This window comes from Geotrypetes seraphini, chromosome 1 (assembly GCF_902459505.1).
Source record: "Geotrypetes seraphini chromosome 1, aGeoSer1.1, whole genome shotgun sequence".
NCBI classification, from domain to species: Eukaryota; Metazoa; Chordata; class Amphibia; order Gymnophiona; family Dermophiidae; genus Geotrypetes; species Geotrypetes seraphini.
The window spans coordinates 520,337,240-520,355,442 of record NC_047084.1 but is presented as its reverse complement, the minus strand read 5'-3'; the positions used below and the strand labels follow the sequence as shown (position 1 = coordinate 520,355,442).

Here is an 18,203-nt window from a genome sequence, read left to right as displayed (position 1 = left end):
AACCCGACTGGATTGTGGCCCTCAAGGAGGGACTTTGAGACCCCTGTACTAGCTGGTAGGTGAGAATCTGCAAGGCCCCTTCGGCAAGAGAGTTACATTAATGAATAGGATTCCAAGTACCAGTAATACAAATATCAGAAGAATAATCACAAATAAAAAGACTAGTTACAAGTTGACATAAGTATATTACTATGTAGTCCGTATGGGATCATCTTATTGTTTAAGCAGTAATGACATAGTTGGCAATCAACAATACCTGGATGTCAAAAAAGCATAGTAGAATGATCTGTAGGAAAATGAATAAAAATTTCAAATGTACATGCTGAGGTACCCTTTTTGATGCAAGTAAGTTTTCAGTTAGATGGGTCATCAAAGTTTTTGCTAATGTTGTTAACAGTAGTTCTCATGCAAGGATAAAACAGGTCATATTGAGCATTAATCCTCTTCAAATCAGCTTTCATGTCTAGAAACGTTTTTATTTTAACAGCTGTAGATTTGGCAACATCTAGAGTAATATAAACTTTATGGCCTTGCCACATAAGAGGAGCTTTAAATTTAGCAGTGGACAAAATAGTGGCTACTTGAATCAAAGTAGGTGTAGAATAATAGACCTTAGCTGAGCATGCCTCTGTATCAGTTGGCCCAAAGGCACCCTGTGTCCACAATCAATCTCCAGGGGTCTATCAAAAGTTTAAGTTGAGAGTGTTGGCTAAAAATTTCTCACAGAAAGCAATAATGTTATCCGCTTCAGTGGTTTCTGGGACACCAACAATACAAATGTTGTTTCTTTGATTTCTATTACTCAAATCTTCCAATTCTTCTAATAGTTTTTAAATTTGCTTTGTATGGAAGTCTAGCGTGGGAATCTTACATTCTACTGACGACGTGCATTGCTTGATACTATGAAGCTGTTCAAAATTGCAAAGTTGAGATCCTGGTTTTCTAACTCTTGCTGGAGATCTTTAATTGCTGAATGATTTGTGGTAATCAGGTCCTTAATGATATTGAGCTCTGACAGTACCTTAGAGATTTGTTAGGTCTGGTCTACTTCATTATCCTTTTTGCTTTTCCTTTGTCATGGTCATATTTACCAGAGTTGGAGGATCTAGTTTGTGTGTCTTTGCCGAAGCTGACTCTGCAAAAGTCTTAAACATCTTACTAGATGCCATGAAAATACTAGGTGTTAAAATATGGAGAGAGAGTGATTGGTGAAAAAAATTGCACTTGGAACCACAGTTTTTAGTAGAATAGTAGGCCCTGCATGAGCTCTGCTATTAACATCTGTTCACATCCCGATCTCGGTAGCATCCCCATGACTCTACATTTTGAACATAAGAATATTCTTACTGGGTCAGACCAATGGTCCATCAAACCCAGTAGTCTGTTCTCATGGTGGCCAATCCAGGTCCCTAGTACCTGGCCAAAACCCAAGGAGTAGTAACATTACTGGTCCAGAGCAAGCAGTGGCTTCCCCCATGTCTGTCTCAATAACAAACTATGATTTTTTCCTCCATGAAATTGTCCAAACATTTCTTAAAACTAGCTACGCTATCCCCTCTTACCACAACCTCTGGCAACGCGTTCCAGGGCTTAACTATTCTCTGAGTGAAAAAATATTTCCTTCTATTGGTTTTAAAAGTATTTGCCTGTAACTTTGAGTGTCCCCCTAGTCTTTGTAATTTTTGATGGAGTAAAAAATTGATCTACTTGTACCCATTCTACTCCACTCAGGATTTTGTAGACTTCAATCATATCTCCCCTCAACCATCTCTTTTCCAAGCTGAAGAGCTCTAACCTTTTTAATCTTTCCTCATACAAGAGGAGTTCCATTCCCTTTATCATCTTGGTTGCTCTTCTAGTGCTGCTATATCTTTCTTGAGATAAGGAGACAAGAAATGAACGCAATACTCCAGATGAGGTTTCACCATGGAGTGATACAGGGGCATTATAACATTCTTAGTTAACAAAACCATCACTTTTTTAAAATAATTCCTAGCATCCTGTTTGTGTTTTTTGGCCACCACTGTACATTGAGCGGAAGGTTTCATTGTATTGTCTATGATGACACCCAGATTTTTTTCTTGGTGTCATCCAGTAACTCTGATTTGGGTTATTCTTCTCAATGTGTATCCCTTTGCATTGGTCCACATTAAATTTCATCTGCCACTTGGATGCCCAGCCTTCCAATTTCCTAAGGTCTGCCTGCAATTTTTCACAATCCACATGAGTTTTAACAACTTTGAACAGTTTAGTGCCTTACTCTGACAAGTTATTAATTTGTATTTATAGTTTCTTTGAGGGGGGGGATAAAATGTATAGCGAAAGCATAGAATAGAAAGACAGAAGCTTCATAGGGACCATCTAGTATTGCTCTGTTTCCTTTTTCTTAAGAAGATAACTGCAATACTGGTCTATGAAATGCAATATCCAGCCTTTGGCAGCAGTTATTGAGTTCTTTTGGAAGAACATGTTGGATTCCATTGGGAAATTCCATATTGCTTGGATCAGAAACAAGATAGATTTGAGTTTGATATCTGGAAAATAAACATGCTCTTCTGTAGCTTATGAAAACTTTGTTCTAGTATAAGCTTTGATCTCCTTTGGTTTTAAGCTCCCTAGGTTTGTGTGACAACTGAAAAAAATGTTAAGATCTGCTACCAGTTAATTTTATGGTGTATGTCTTAGGAATGGTTAGTTACCCTTTCAAATAGTACTGTTAATCCTGCTGCTCTTGACTTTATAAACCTTTTATTTCCCCCTGAAATGGTTTTTCTTTGGGTTGAAGAGTTGTGGAGGGACATAATAAAAAAAAAAGTCTTAAGTCCCCTTTTGGTCTAAGGCCCTAAACGCTGAAAGTAGAAGCAGGGAAATTGTCCATTTTCAAAAAAACATCCAAAATGAGGGTTTTTTTTTTTTTTTTTTTTTTTGGGGGGGGTGTTTGAGAGAATGGCCTACCTCTACGTTCAGCTGTTTAAACGCCCAGACCACCACTATGTCTACACATTATCAACCAAAAAGCAGTCTAAGTCCCAAACGCCCAAAACAAGACCTTTTAGGCGAAGTAGGGGGGCCAGTCCTTCGCCTAAAAGCTGGATTCTGTAACTGGTTACACTGGTTACAGAATCTACCACCATCATTCCCCCCCTCCCCCCCGGCAACAATCGCGGCAGGAGATCCCCTGGTGGCGATCGCCTCACCTCTGAACTGCCGCGACTCGAGGCAGGAGAGATGCCAATCTCTCCTGCCACGGTTTGTGCCAGTTCGGGGAGGAGGAGTGATTGCGGTAGGAGAGATGCCCAACCTCTCCTGCTGAGACACAACCCCCCTCCCCCGAACCAATACGGGCAGGAGGGAGCCCAACCCCTCCTGCCCCGGCGACACCCCACCCCTCTAAGATACGGGCTCCCTCCTGCTGCGATCGTTGCAGTGGGGGGTGGGCAGGGTGCCAGGGCCGCTGAGCTGATCGCGGCAGCTGCGATCAGCTCAGTAGCACCTTTTAAGAACTTATACCTGTTTTGACTTGGTCTTAAGTCAAAACATAAGTTCCGACTAGGTAACCTGTTCAAGGTTTTGATTATACTTGCTGTATGACTAGGTCTAGGTCGGCCCATCTCCCACCCACCCACCCACCCACCTCCCACTCCTCTAAAAACGCCTCTTTTCACTCTAGGCATTTAGAGGCAGGGAAAAGGCCTAAGCTGGTTTTAGATATGTCTAAAACCAGCTTTGATTATTGGTATTTGGACGGTCTGGCTTTTTGATCGTCCAAGTACTGATTTAGACCCCTTTTTAGACATTTTTTAAAAAAAATTATTATTATGAGCTCCTTAACCTCTTGACCCTTTTTTCAAAGAAGGAGCTGTTAATACTCTGCTCCTCTCCGTATCTTTTATTTATTTATTTAAAAATATATATACCGTATATTACCTATATGGTTTACATAGCCACAATCATAAATAATGGACAGTACATGCACATTAAATAGTTACAAAAAAAGTTTGCTATAATAATCAACTCATCAATCTAATAAAATATCAGCAGGTACATATATAAAGTCTCAACATAAGAAGGTGTTTACGAACAATTGCGTTTTCAACATATTCTTAAAATCTAATCTAACAGTGCATAATCAAAGAACTCCTGGCAAAGAATGCCGAAGCTTTGCACCCCCTCCCTTCCCTCACCAACAACATGGCCTCGCCAATCCTGGAATGAAAAATTGTCACCTTACCACCCAAACATAATTTCATGCTATTTTCTGATCTCAAATTCTGTCTGGGCAGATAGATTAAAAAAAGCCCTGCAGAAAATAGTAGGAGATGTATTATTGACAACATTTTTAAGTGTACTCTTTGTTGCATTGGCAACCAGTGTAGCTGTTTTAGAACTGGTGTTATATGGGTCATTCTGGAAATACCTGTGATCAACCTTGCTGCAGAGTTAATCAACACCTGCAGCACTTTCATCTTCACCTTTGCAACTCCAAGGTACAATGCATTGCACTAGTCTACCCTGCTCATTATCAGCACCTGTACCACACTATGAAAATCATAATTTGTTAACATTGGTTTTAGTCTGTATAACATCTGCAACTGCATATATCCTACTTGGATTGTTTTCAATATTTGTTTTTCCGTAGTCAAACAACTATCCAAATATACTCCTAACACTCATCTCCTTTTTGACTGCCAATTGCTCCCCCATCACAGTTACACTTTCTATCACAAAACTATCCTGCTGATTTTTCACAATCATCATCTCAGACTTATCCATATTTAATTTCAAATCATGCTCCTCCATTCATTCCACAGTCTTTTCCATAAACACCGCTCAGCTATTTGGATATCGCATACTGTGGGGGGAAAAAAACAAAATGTCATCGGCATATAACAGATACTGCACCCCCAATGTAGGCATGTATATATTAAAAAGAATGGCCAAAAGTGCCGAACCCTGAGGTACACTCCTCTTAACCTCAACCACCCTAGAGACATCTTCTCCACTTCTGACTGAATGATCTACCTAGGAGGCAAACTATTTTAGAACCCCCTCTACTATTCCTATTTTTTTAGTTTCAATAATATATCCAAATAGCTGTATCAAATGCCCCTGATACATCAAGTGAGACCATAAGATATTTCTTGCTTTTATCAATCCCTTCCAGTAACAATTCCACACTATGCGCTTGATGAAACCCAAATTGAAATGAATCAAGGCAGTCATTCTAAGTTACATAATCATTCAATTGCTTCAATACAACTTTCTCAATCACCTTTCCCAGAAAAGGAACAACAGAAATAGGCCGAAAAGTTTTCATATCCCTTAAATTCAATCCTTTTTTTTTAAATTGGAGTTATCGTGGATTCCTACATCCCAATAGAAATTTTCCCTCTGTCAAAGAATTATTAGCAACTGATGCAACAAATGAACTCACAACTTGAGGGATTTGCCGAATTATATTAGTACTAGTCTTTAAGCCCGTTACATTAACAGGTGCTAGAATAGATGTCTGTCTTTCTTTCTGTCTCTCTCTCTCCTTGGCTGCTGTCTGTCTTTCTTTCTGTCTCTCTCTCTCCTTGGCTGCTGTCTGTCTTTCTTTCTGTCTTTCTCTCTCTCCTTGGCTGCTACCTGTCTCTCTTTCTGTCTCTCTCTCTCTCCTTGGCTGCTGTCTGTCTCTCTTTCTGTCTCTCTCTCTCTCCTTGGCTGCTGTCTGTCTCTCTTTCTGTCTCTCTCTCTCTCCTTGGCTGCTGTCTGTCTCTCTTTCTGTCTCTCTCTCTCCTTGGCTGCTGTCTGTCTCTCTTTCTCTCTCGTTGGCTGCTGTCTGTCTCTCTTTCTCTCTCGTTGGCTGCTGTCTGTGTCTTTCTGTCTTTTTCTCTCTCTCTCTCTCCTTGGCCGCTGTCTTTCTTTCTTTCTTTCTCTCGTTGGCTGCTGTCTATGTGTCTTTCTGTCTCTCTCTTTCTCGTTGGCCGTTGTCTGTGTGTGTGCCTCTCTCTCGCTCTGTCCTTGCCTGTGTCTTTCTGTCTCTATCTCTCCCTCCCCCCCCCCTTGGAGCATTGCCTCCAGCGCAAATAAACAAATGCTCATTCTCAATCCGCCCAATGAACAAATTCAGAGGTAAGGCGTGTTGGTTTGCTGCCGGGCGGGCAGAGAGCACGGCTCCTGCGAGCTGCAACGGTGCTCTGTCCCAGAGTGGAGGCAGAGGAGAAGGCCGTGCGACCAGGTAGCGGCAGTGGCCTTCCCTCCCCTAGCTCCGTAGCTCGGTCGCCGCCGCCTCCTTCTCTCTCTGAAGTCGGCCTCAAATGTGCGCACGCAACACATTCTTTAACATTCTGCTGGCCACGGAACTACAGACGCACGGAGCCACGAAAATTGAAGTGCGCATGTGCGCTAAGGGAATTATTATAGCGGATTGCATGGATCCAACACCGCATGTGTTGGCGACATCTGACTAATTACTCCCACTTCCTCCTCACTTACAAAATCAAATGAACTCCATGCGTCTGCAGAACTTTCAAAGCCAAACACTGTAGTTTTTATCTTTTTGAGATGGCCTTACTGTGATGTTGCACTATGCATTCTTACAAAGTCAGTATAATTCTCAGATTTATTGTTTAAGACTTTCTTATTTAGTTCAAAAATTTTATTAAGTTTAACATACAAATACAGAGGAAAAAAAAAGGAGATTGGCAACATGATTTTCTGAATAATTTGTAACCTGTTTGTTCTGTTGTTGCACACTGAGCTTAAGCGTGTTTACATTTTTTTTTATTTTTTGCATCCAAATTATAGTTCATAGTGGTAGGGCAATTAACTAAAATGACCGTCTACCCCCAAATAATACATGCATTTCAATTAAAATGCCCACAATAAATAAGATCCTTTTCTGGTATGTTCACTTCAAATGGGAAAACCAGCATTGTATGCACACATGGCTGTTTGTCCTTTAATGCATCACTTTATACATGCCCACATCTGTCATCCAGGTGCTTAATTCTCTACTCTCATAAGGTGATTCTACATTTTTTTTTACTCCACTTGTGTACTTGTTAAAATGTATATGATGAAGCTTGATATCGTTCCATAGTTTCTTACAGCAAAGTGATTAGATTCTAAAATACATAAAATTATAGTAAGTTACATTCAACAAACATTTTGGACCCCATTTGATATTTATCTTTCCTTGTATTTCACAGCCAGGGGTCCTTTAAGCTTATACTGTGCTATGTTGAATTTTATTAGTTTTATCCTCTACCACCTCTTCTGGAAATAAGATTAGATTGATAAGCAACAAGACAAATTAGAAAATAAATACCTTAGTCTCCAGGATTTAACATAATACAGCTCTTCAAGAAGGAAAACAGACCATTTGTGCAAAAGGATCTGAGAAGACGGGCCAAATTTAGTTCAGGAGAATACTACAAAGTTGATATATCTGTTTGAAATTTATCATTATTATTTGTCTTTAACATTAAGATAAGTGTAATAAAGTACATCAAAGGCCTTTCTTAAAAAAATTGTTTTCAACCTAACCCTGTAAACCGTGCCGAGCTCTACGCTTGTGGAGATGGTGCGGTATACAAACCTAAGGTTTAGTTTAGTTTTAGAGCAACAATTTTAAAACTTTTTCTCATGCATTTATTAATCATGGCTATATTGCTTGGGTTGCTCTGCTCTGTGTTCCATGATCTTGCCTTTCTTGGGCAGCCTATTGCAATGTTTTTGGGATAACAAGGACTGATGACCTTAAATAACTTCAGAGCATTCAGAACGTGACTATTAAGCTCTTATCCAGTTTTAGCAGAGTGATCATGCAATTGCCTTATGTGAGAATCATTGGCTCCCGGTCTTAATTCATGTAGTTTATGGCCTTATTGTACTCTGCTGCATTTCCCATTCCTTATGTGACATCTGATTCCTTACACTCAAAATCTAAAAACTTGCTTGTCCTATCAGCCCCCCTCCTCCCCCGCAAGTTCAGCTAGAATCCACAAGATACTCAGCATATATTTTTTTCTTGCCACATCCCTTTGGAATTTCCTTACTGTATGTCTTGGATGGGAATTGTCCCTGTCCCCGTGGGATCTGTCTCCATCCCTTTTCTGTCCCTGCCCCAACCCTGAAAACTCTGTCTTCATTTGCACAAGCCTCAAACACTTTAAAATCATGTGTTTGTGGCTTGTACAGATGAGGACAGAGCTTGCTGGGATAGCACAGGGATAGAACTCACAGAGATGGGATAGGGATGGAGATAGATCCTATGGCAAAGGGAATAAATTTGTCTCTGTGTCATTCTCTAATGGGAATCCTCCAACAAAATAATTAAGAGTTTATCTCTAAACACTTTCTTCCACTTTGGCTTTCAGCAGTGATTACAATATGGTGATTTGAGGGCATAGTCTGTGGGTGAAAGAATTGGTGGCTGCATGCAGCCTAGAGCATCTGCAGCTTCTCTCTGCTTTCATTTCTTATCCCGAATACTATCTCTTCCTTTCTATTTTTAATGGAATTCTTATTTTGTTTTTTTTAGTAAAATGCTTTGCTGCGAAGGATGAGAGACTGTAAATGTGAGACATTCAGAAAGGACTTTTTTCCATTATATAATTATGGAATAACATTGAGTAAGTGTCTTAGACTTTTTATTTATTTATTTTAGGATGGCGTCCTGCTTTTAAGTACTACAATATGTGGATTTCATTAATTGGAGCTCTTCTCTGCTGTGGAGTTATGTTTGTAATTAACTGGTGGGCAGCTTTGCTGACATATGTCATTGTCATTGGATTATTCATATATGTCACCTACAAGAAGCCAGGTTAGTATGGAAATAAGAAGTAAGTGGTATTGATTCAAAAGCTTTTTGGTTGTAGCTGTTAGGATGCTACTATTACATCTGTCTATAGTAATCAAGTTGTTATAGTAGACTGGAAATGTCTTTCTGTTGAGCATGCTATATAATTCTAAATAAAAATCCTAGCCAATTTGGCACCTGAGACACAATTTGTAAGTGAAAATATAGGAATTGTCTTGAGCCTTGCACCCGCTAATATGAGTCTGATTTTGACCACTTAAAATATGATTTGTGGTCTATTTAAAGAGTAAATGACTAACAGTAGGAGAAACTTTCTATCAATTGATAGTTATGCAAATTTAAGCTTGTGTGTTGGTTCCTTTAAATTTTATTTATTGAATTTTTCAATTTTTACAATGTTTGAAATTCAAGTGATATAATTAATTACTATATATCATTGTATCTATCATTAATACAACTTAATTTATAAACAGTATATATTATATATAATCAAAAGTTATACATCCCTCCCCTTTTTCCAATTAATGATTCTAAAAATTATACATGTCCTTCCCCTTTTCTATATAAGTATTATAATTGTGCTAAGAAATCTAATCATTAGAATAATTAGTCAATGGTTGCCAAATTTTATTGAAATTATGAATGTTCCCGTGTTGTAATGCTATTACTTTTTCCATTTTGTATATATGACAGACAGAGTTCCACCAGAACGTATAATTTAATTTGGTATAGTCTTTCCAATTCTGAGTTATTTGTTGCATGGCGACTCCTGTCAATATTAATAGTAGTTTATTATTGTTTACTGAGATCGGACTCTGAGTTCTCATTGCAGTTCCAAATAATACAGTGTCATATGAGAGTCCTACATGATTTTCTAGTAATTTGTTAATTTGGGGCCAAATCATATTCCAAAAGGCATTTACACAGGGACAAAAAAAAATTAGATGATCTAACGTCCCTATTTCTATTTTACAATGCCAGCATCTATTGGATCTATTATTATCTATCTTTTGCAAGCGCGTAGGGGTCCATAACACTCTATGTAATAAAAACATCCATGTTTGACTCATAGATGCTGACTTTGTAGATCTTAATCTCCAGGACCAAAATCGTGGCCATTGAGACGCAGAAATTGTCTGTCCAATCTCAATACTCCAAATATCCCTAAGACCAGTTTTCTTTTTTTTATTTAAAAATCCATATATCAATTTGTACCATTTTGCGGCTTGGTGACCCAAGAAATCCGCCTGGAAACATAAAACCTGCAGACTATATTGAGTATTAAGATTTTTCCATTCAGGGAACCCTACCTGAATGGCCTGCTTCAATTGCATCCATTTAAAATATTGTGATTTATTTAAGCCAAATTTATTTTGCAATTGTGAAAAACTAAGCAGTGAACCTTCTGAAATGACATCATTTAATGTTCGTATACCTGCACTTATCCATTGTTTCCAGACGATCTTAAATCCGCCAATTTTGATCCTGGAGTTTACCCAAATAGATTGATTTAGTGATTTACAAATTGGATCTGGTGATAGGTTATTTATATATCTTAATGTTTTCCAAGTGTCTAATAATATTCTGTTTTCTTTGTATCTTCTGGGCATTGTTATACTAATTAAATGATCTAAATGTAATGGGAACAGGAGCCGCCATTCTAAATATAGCCAATCTGGTACATTCTCCATGAGATCTGGGAGGATCCAATACATACCCTGTCTTAGAATATAGGCTTGATGGTACCTATAAAAATTTGGAAAATTTACCCCTCCCTCCATAATTGGTCTTTGTAAAGATACTAAAGCAATTCTGGGTCTTTTCCCAAACCAAACAAATTTTGTAATAATATTGTTTAATTTTTTATAAAAGGACCCCTGAAAAAATATTGGTATCATACTCATTTGATAACAAACTACAGGCAATATCATCATTTTAATTGTTTGAATTCTTCCCCACCATGAAAGATGTAAAGGATTCCATTGTTCACACATTTCTGTAATTTTTTTCAATAAAAGTTTTTCATTTTCTTTGACTGTATCATCAATTGTATTTTTGATCATAATTCCTAAATATTTTAATCCTTCCTCTTTCCAAATAAATGAATATGAATCAAATAATCCTTTGGTGCAGTGAACATTAATTGGAAGAATTTTTGATTTACTCCAATTAATTTTATATCCAGAGAATTTTCCAAATTCCTCTAGAAGATTAAGTAAATTTGGAATAGTAATCCCCGGTTCTCTCAAATATAATAAGATATCATCTGCATATGCAGAAAGTTTATATTCCCAGTAAGAAAATGGGATTCCCCTTATCTCCTTAGTTTGATTAATTGCAATTAACAAGGGTTCTAGAACAATATCAAAAAGTAAGGGAGACAAAGGACATCCTTGTCTAACTCCCCTTTGCAAATTAAATTTATCTGATAAATTGTTATTTATATATAATCTTGCACCAGGAGAGCTATACAATGTCTGAATCATTTTAATAAAACCGGGTCCTATTCCAAACCATTCTAGAGATTGATACATAAATTTCCATTCTACTCTATCAAATGCTTTTTCTGCATCCAAAGATAGCATAAAAGTTGGATCATTCATATTTTTTGCTAAATTTAAAGAGTGAAATGCTAATCTGGTGTTATGTGATGAGTGTCTTTTAGCAATAAATCCTGTTTGATGTACATCAATAATGAAAGGAAGAGCTTTTGCCAATCTTATTGCTAGTACTTTAGAAATTAATTTACCATCTACATTTAATAAGGAAATAGGCCTGTAATTTGAAACCAAGGTAGGATCTTTGTTTGGTTTTGGTAAGACAATAATTAATGAATCAGCCATAGTACCTGATATATTTCCATTATTCATTTGATATTGATACAATTTTAATAGATATGGTAAAATAATGTTTTGAAATGATTTATAAAATTCAACCGTATAACCATCACCACCCGGAGCGGATCCAACTCTAAGAGACTTCAATGCTGATTCTATTTCTTTTAAAGATATAGGTTCTTCTAAACTTCTTTTTATATGATCTGGAACATTTGGTCCAATAAATGAATTTAAAAATTTTTGTCCATCTTGTTCTTTATTTTCATAAGATTCAGAAGAATATAAATCTTTATAAAAATCAAGAAATTGTCTTAAAATGTCTTTATTGTTAGTGTGTGTATTACCTTGTATATCTTTAATTGCAATAATCTTGGATTTTCTTTTTTTTGCTTTAAGGAAATTTGCCAATAATTTTCCAGCTTTATTTGAATTTCCGTAAAATTGAACTTGTCTATTAAATAAATCTTTTCTCACAAATTGAGAAGAAATCTCATTATATTTAACTTTTAATTTTAATAAATCTTGTAATGTTTTATTTTCCCATTTTTCAATTAATTTATTTTCTAATAATTTAATTTGTTTTCCTAATTCAAGAAATTGTTTTTTATGTTGTTTATTAATATATGCTGAGTATGAAATAATATTCCCTCTCATTGTTGCTTTAAAAGCGTCCCATAAAATCTCAGCATTAATATTATCTGAATCATTAATTTGAAAAAATTCTTGTATTTTTAATTTAAATTCTTCGAGAAAATTTGAATCCGCTAAAAAAGTATTATTAAATCTCCAAATTGAATTTAAATGTTCAATATCATAATTTTGAAGATTAATCCACACACCAGCATGATCCGAAATTATAATAGGATCTATAACTGCTTTTATCACACGCTGCGCTAGGTTATTAGAAACAAATATATAATCAATTCGTGAAAAGGATTTGTGGACCTGAGAACAAAAAGAAAATTCCTGATCATTAAAATGAAGAATACGCCATATATCTACTAAATCACAAGATTGAATCAAATTATCTAAGCCTAATGATTTTATAATTCTACTTGGTTTTTTATCCAAAATTGGATCCATTACAGCATTGAAATCTCCTGCTACTATTAAATTAGATGTAGCCAGTGGTAAAAGTAATTGTTGAATTTGTTTGAAAAACTCCATTTGATTCGTATTAGGAGCATATAAATTGAATAAATTCATGGTTGTATTTCCCAGATCCATTTCGACATGCACCCATCTACCTAAGGGGTCATAATTTATTAATTTGAAATTCGCATTGCATTTTTTGTTTATCAGAATAGCCACTCCAGCTTTTTTCTTTAAAGCCGGTGCAAATAAACATTTAGAAATCCAACCCCCAGATAATTTTTTAGATTCAGTTTCAGAAAGATGGGTCTCTTGTATGAAGTAGATATCCGCATTTTGATTTTTAAGGAACGATAATATTTTCTTTTTCTTAATAGGATGATTTAAACCATTGACATTCATAGAATAAATTTTTATATCCATCTTATTTATCATTAAATTTTAACCAATATTCTATGATAATATACATGATTAGATCTCAGCACAATTAATATATATTGATTCCCATTCCCACCCTCTATTTTCCCTCCCGACCCTCCCACTATCAATGTTTGTCCTGGAACACACATTGGTCATGCAAAACCTAAATCCCCTCCCCCAGGCAACTAATCATTCATAAAAATATTCTCTAATTCAATACATTTCATATTTCTTTATCCACCTTATTATTCATTTAAACCTTCATTAAATCCCCTTGTATATTATAGTTCATATCAAATTTAATTTGATAAATCATATTAATCTTTTCAAGTCTTAGATATAAATAATATATTACCCCTTCAATAAATTAAATATATTTCATATATATTTCTAATTTCATATATTCAAATTAGATATATCTATTCCTATATATATAATAATAAATATTTTAGTAAATCATTTTATATATTTGAAAATCATCATTTATAGTATCGTAATATGTATAGATAAATATTTATATCAAAAAGATTTTATAATTAATACCTATGTTATAATAATTTCCCATTCATTTAACCGAATCCAAAAAAAAATTTTCCATTAATATTAGCAGAATTAAATATAGATGTAGTAATTCATATAAATTATAATTGGATAAATCATCTTAATATTTTCAAGTCTTAGATAAAAATAATATATTCTCCCTACAATAAATTTAATATATGTAAAATATAATTCTAATTCCATATATCATATTGTAATAATAATAATTTTTAAACATCATCATTTATAATAACCTAATATGTATAGGAATTAAATATCTATGTTATAATAATTTCCACACTCATTTAATCAAATCTAAAATAATTTTTTTTTTTTTTCCAATTAATAATAGCAGTATTAAATATATATGCAATAATTCTATAATAGTATTCAATTCAATTATAATGTAAATTTATCATAACATCCAATATATTAATAATAATTGAATCAAAAATTATAAAATATTTTTTTTTTTTAAAATGGATGGAATAAAATCAAAAATTAATTTAAGTCATAAAATTCAATATATTGTAATAAAATTTGAATCAAAAATTGTCATTCTTATTTTATCTTGCATTTTCTATATCCTTTCTTCAGATGAAACTTCCATTTTATTCTGATTATATGTAGACATTAGTTCCTCTTCTTTTTTCTTTCTTTATTTCCATCTATTTTCATTAGATAAATTTGCTTTATTCTGCTTTATTATGTAGACATTGGTTCTTCTTGTGTCAAAAATTCTTTCAGTTTAGCAGGATCTTGAAAATACATAGATTTATTTCCTGTAGAAATTCTCATTGTAGACGGATAGTAAAGACCATACATGTAGCCCTTTTCTTTTAATTGTTGTCTGAATGTAAGGAATTGTTTCCTTATATTTGCAGTATCTTTAGCAAAGTCAGGAACAAAAATCAGTTTAGATCCTTTATAGTTTAGGTTTTTATTTGCTTTTGCCACTTTTAAGATCTCAAATGCTTGTTGGTATCTTAATACTTTGAAGATCAGAGGTCTAGGAGCTGTCTGGTTTGTTTGTTTTCTTGTGGGGATTCTGTGGGCACGTTCTATCTCCAACGGCCATTTAGAATTCAGCTGCAGCAGTTTAGGCAAAAGATTTTCCAAGAACTGTATAGGGTTTTCTCCTTCAATATTTTCAGCTAAGCCAAGGATTCTAATATTCTTTCTTTTTCCTCGATTCTCCATATCAATTAGTTGATTTTTTAAGGCTGTTACATTTTTCTTTTCCTCTTCACACTTTTGTGTGAAAGTTTCCAACTGACAGATTCTTTCCTCCATCACAGACATTCTTTGTCTGTCAGTTTGGATTTCTTGTTTCAGGTTAATCAACTCTTCCTTCACTTCTGATAATTTGTTGGCATTATCAGTCAGCATTATTTTGATTTTAAATAATTCCGCCATGATGTCAGCTTTTTCATTAATTTCATCTGCTTCCAGCGGGATTGGTACGCTGGACGGCGATACAGGGGTTACCTTTGACCTTTTTGCCGACACTCCCGAAGTACAAGGTTTTTCATTTTTTCCTTGCCTTATCGCTGCCATTTCCGCCGTTGATTTTTATTATTTTTAAGTCGGACAAGTAAATAAATAGTTTTATTTTATTCAGTTGTTGCCTGGGACTCAGGAGCTCTGCGGTTAAGCTGCCATATCGTGCGCGCTCCAAGCCACGCTGTGTGTTGGTTCCTTTAAAAAAAAAAAAAAAATCACTAAACTGAGATCTGCAATGTTCAGTGAAGGCTTGTCCCTTCCCTCCTTAAAGACCTGTCCCACCTCCCCCCCCCCCCCCGAAGGCCTGCATGTTCCCCCTAGCCTCCCACTGGTTTCCGGCTTCCCCCTTGGCCTCCCCGCAACGTTTACCTTTGAGAAGCAGCCTGCAGAGAAGATTGCGGTGCTAGCGAACTTTGCAAACTGCTTCAGAGCTGTTTCCTCTGCCACTGTCCTGCCCCTCCTTTGACGTCAGAGGCAGGATCGCGGTGGAGGCCAGGGGGGGAAGCGGGAGACCAGGGGTGAGGAAACCGGATGCCAGGGGGGAAGCCGGACAGCAGCACTTCCCGATTGACCCTTCCTCCTCGCCTCTAAAGCAGGTGTGGCAGCGGCCGGCCAGCAAGAGCAGCGCTGCTACTCCTGCTTAGGGCGCGAGGGAGGAGGGTCAGTCGAATCGGGAAGCCAATTTTTTTTTTGGTTTAAATAGATTTGAATTGATTCACCCGAAGTGAATCGGTGAACTGATTCAAATTGTGAATCGGACAGCACTACTTAATACCTGGTTGTCAATAGCAGTATATCATATTAATCAATTCAGTCTACATGTGAGAATATATGCCCACTGTCCTCGGAGAACACCTGCTACTAGTAAGTAACTTTGCTGTCTTGTAAATTAGAAATAGTTATTTCCAGTCTGTAGCACTTTACAATATACAATCTATTGGTATCAACAGGCTTATTAATATGACATTAGTTTCTAAAGGTTTTCTGTTTTTCACTGGTTGACTATATTCATAAGAGGTTTCAGCGCCATATTTTTATATTTTGGCTATTCTAGTTGTATGTTACCAGATAGAAAAAAGATTTTGAGTGTCTTATAAACTGTTATATTAAAAAGTGTCACTATTGCAAAATAAAGTAACTAAAATTTAACATTTTTAAGATGTGAACTGGGGATCCTCAACACAAGCCCTAACCTATCTGAATGCACTGCAACACTCGATCCGTCTGGCTGGTGTGGAAGACCATGTGAAAAACTTCAGGTAGTTAAAACATCAGTAATATTTTTATATTCTGTTCTATATATGTAGTTGCATCAGACTTTCATATAGGTAGCAGTATTATGGATTAGATTGTTGACACCGCATTAGAACTCATAAGTATAACACTAGTGAGTCTCGTGACGCTTTTGGGCAGCACACAACAAAGAGCCTGCTGGATGTAGGTGTCCCCCTTGGGCCTAATTTACAATCCTTGGTGGTTTAAAGGTATAGTTGGGGCAGGTTCAAGATGGTTCTACTTTCAAAATGGTTGCCACGATCTCTTGCAGCAGTTTTGAAACATTGCCACTAGAGATCATGGTGCCAGCCATTTTGAGAGCAAAGCTGACATTGGAAGAAGCAGTGGCATAATAAGGAGGGGGGCACCAGCACCTCTCCGACCCCTTGCAGCGCCCGTGCCTTCCTCTGACACAACAGATACCAAGCGCCCACCCCCACCCGGCACATTTCGATCTCCCCAACCACTCCCACAAAATCCTGGGGGGTGGTTTGGATTGAGAACTCATCCGCCCGGTACCTTTTGTCAAAACTCAGGCAGGGGGGATGCCCATGGGCCTAAGGTTCTGATAGGCGCCTTGGCTCAGGCGCCTAAGGCCCCTCCCCTAGAGGAGAGGCCTTAGGTGCCTGAGCCAATTGGGGCCTTAGGCTCCTCCTAGTGCATCACCGGCATGGACTAGGAGGGGCATAAGGCCCTGATTGGCTCAGATGTGAGCCAATCAGGACCTTAGGCCCTGCAGTTCATGCTGTTGATGCACTAGAAGTCTAAGGCCCCGACTGGCTCAGGCGCCCAAGGCCCCTCTGCCAATCGGGAGCTTAGGCCCCTCCAGTGCATTGGGAATGCATTGGGAAGAGGAAAGGGCAGCCATTTTGAAGAGATGGCCCTTCAAGTCAGGAGGGAGTGGGCATCCCTCCTGCCTGATTTTTAATGAAAGACACGGGGGTTGGGGATGTCTGAGGTTGGAGGGTTCTTGAGCTAGGGGTCCGATCCGAACCCCTCCCCCAGCTCACTAGACCACCAGGATTTTGAGGGGGAAGGTGTGATTAGAAGGCAGGGGGCGCTTGGTGTTGGGGGTGGGGATGTCAAGGGGTCCCAGTTTTGGTGGCAGGGGAAGGGGTGCATGCGTGGCCATGGAACGCAGAAGTGCACCTTTGCCCAGGGCGTGCCCTACCCTCACTATGCCACTGGGCAGGAGCAACTGGGTATAAACATCTGCCCTGACTACACCACTAGACAAAAAGAGATTATAAAGTAGTCTGAGGAGCTACTCTTTTCATTCTGTGTTGTGCCTGTATTGCAATTGCAAGTAATGTAGTTATGATCTTGCATAGTAGTTTGATAGTGGTCCAAATGTTTTTTTTCTACAAAAGTTTAGCAGAAATTTAATTTTTCGGAGACAAGTAGAGGAGATGCAGGCACACTTGTTGGTGAAGTCCTCAGACTGATCTTGTGTGTCTGTGATCTCCCAAAGCAATATTAAGCTTACTGAGCGTGTACAGGGACTCCCCTTGATAGTCACTTTTTATTCAGCTGCTCCTATGGTCACAGCTCTCCCTTCTCTTTCCTCATTCACTAGATTTATATTTAAAAAAAGAAAAGAAAGAAATACCAGAGAAAAGAAGATATCAGCAGTCCAACTAACTACTGTCACTTAGTGACAGCTAATTCTGAAAATTTTCTTCATCATAGACTTCTTCACATTAAAAAAAGACTACTGCAAACACTGCCAT

The 18,203-nt window shown here is 37.1% G+C and overlaps 1 protein-coding gene across 1 annotated transcript in view; it reads left to right on the top strand.

Annotated features, from left to right (window-relative positions):
- SLC12A2 (solute carrier family 12 member 2) overlaps positions 1-18,203 on the top strand; it is a 333,014-nt gene that overhangs the window by 213,720 nt on the left and 101,091 nt on the right. The window contains exons 14-15 of the mRNA XM_033928970.1: positions 8,654-8,809; positions 16,358-16,457. Coding sequence (XP_033784861.1) covers positions 8,654-8,809; positions 16,358-16,457 — 256 coding nt within the window. The remainder of the gene's footprint in view (positions 1-8,653; positions 8,810-16,357; positions 16,458-18,203) is intronic.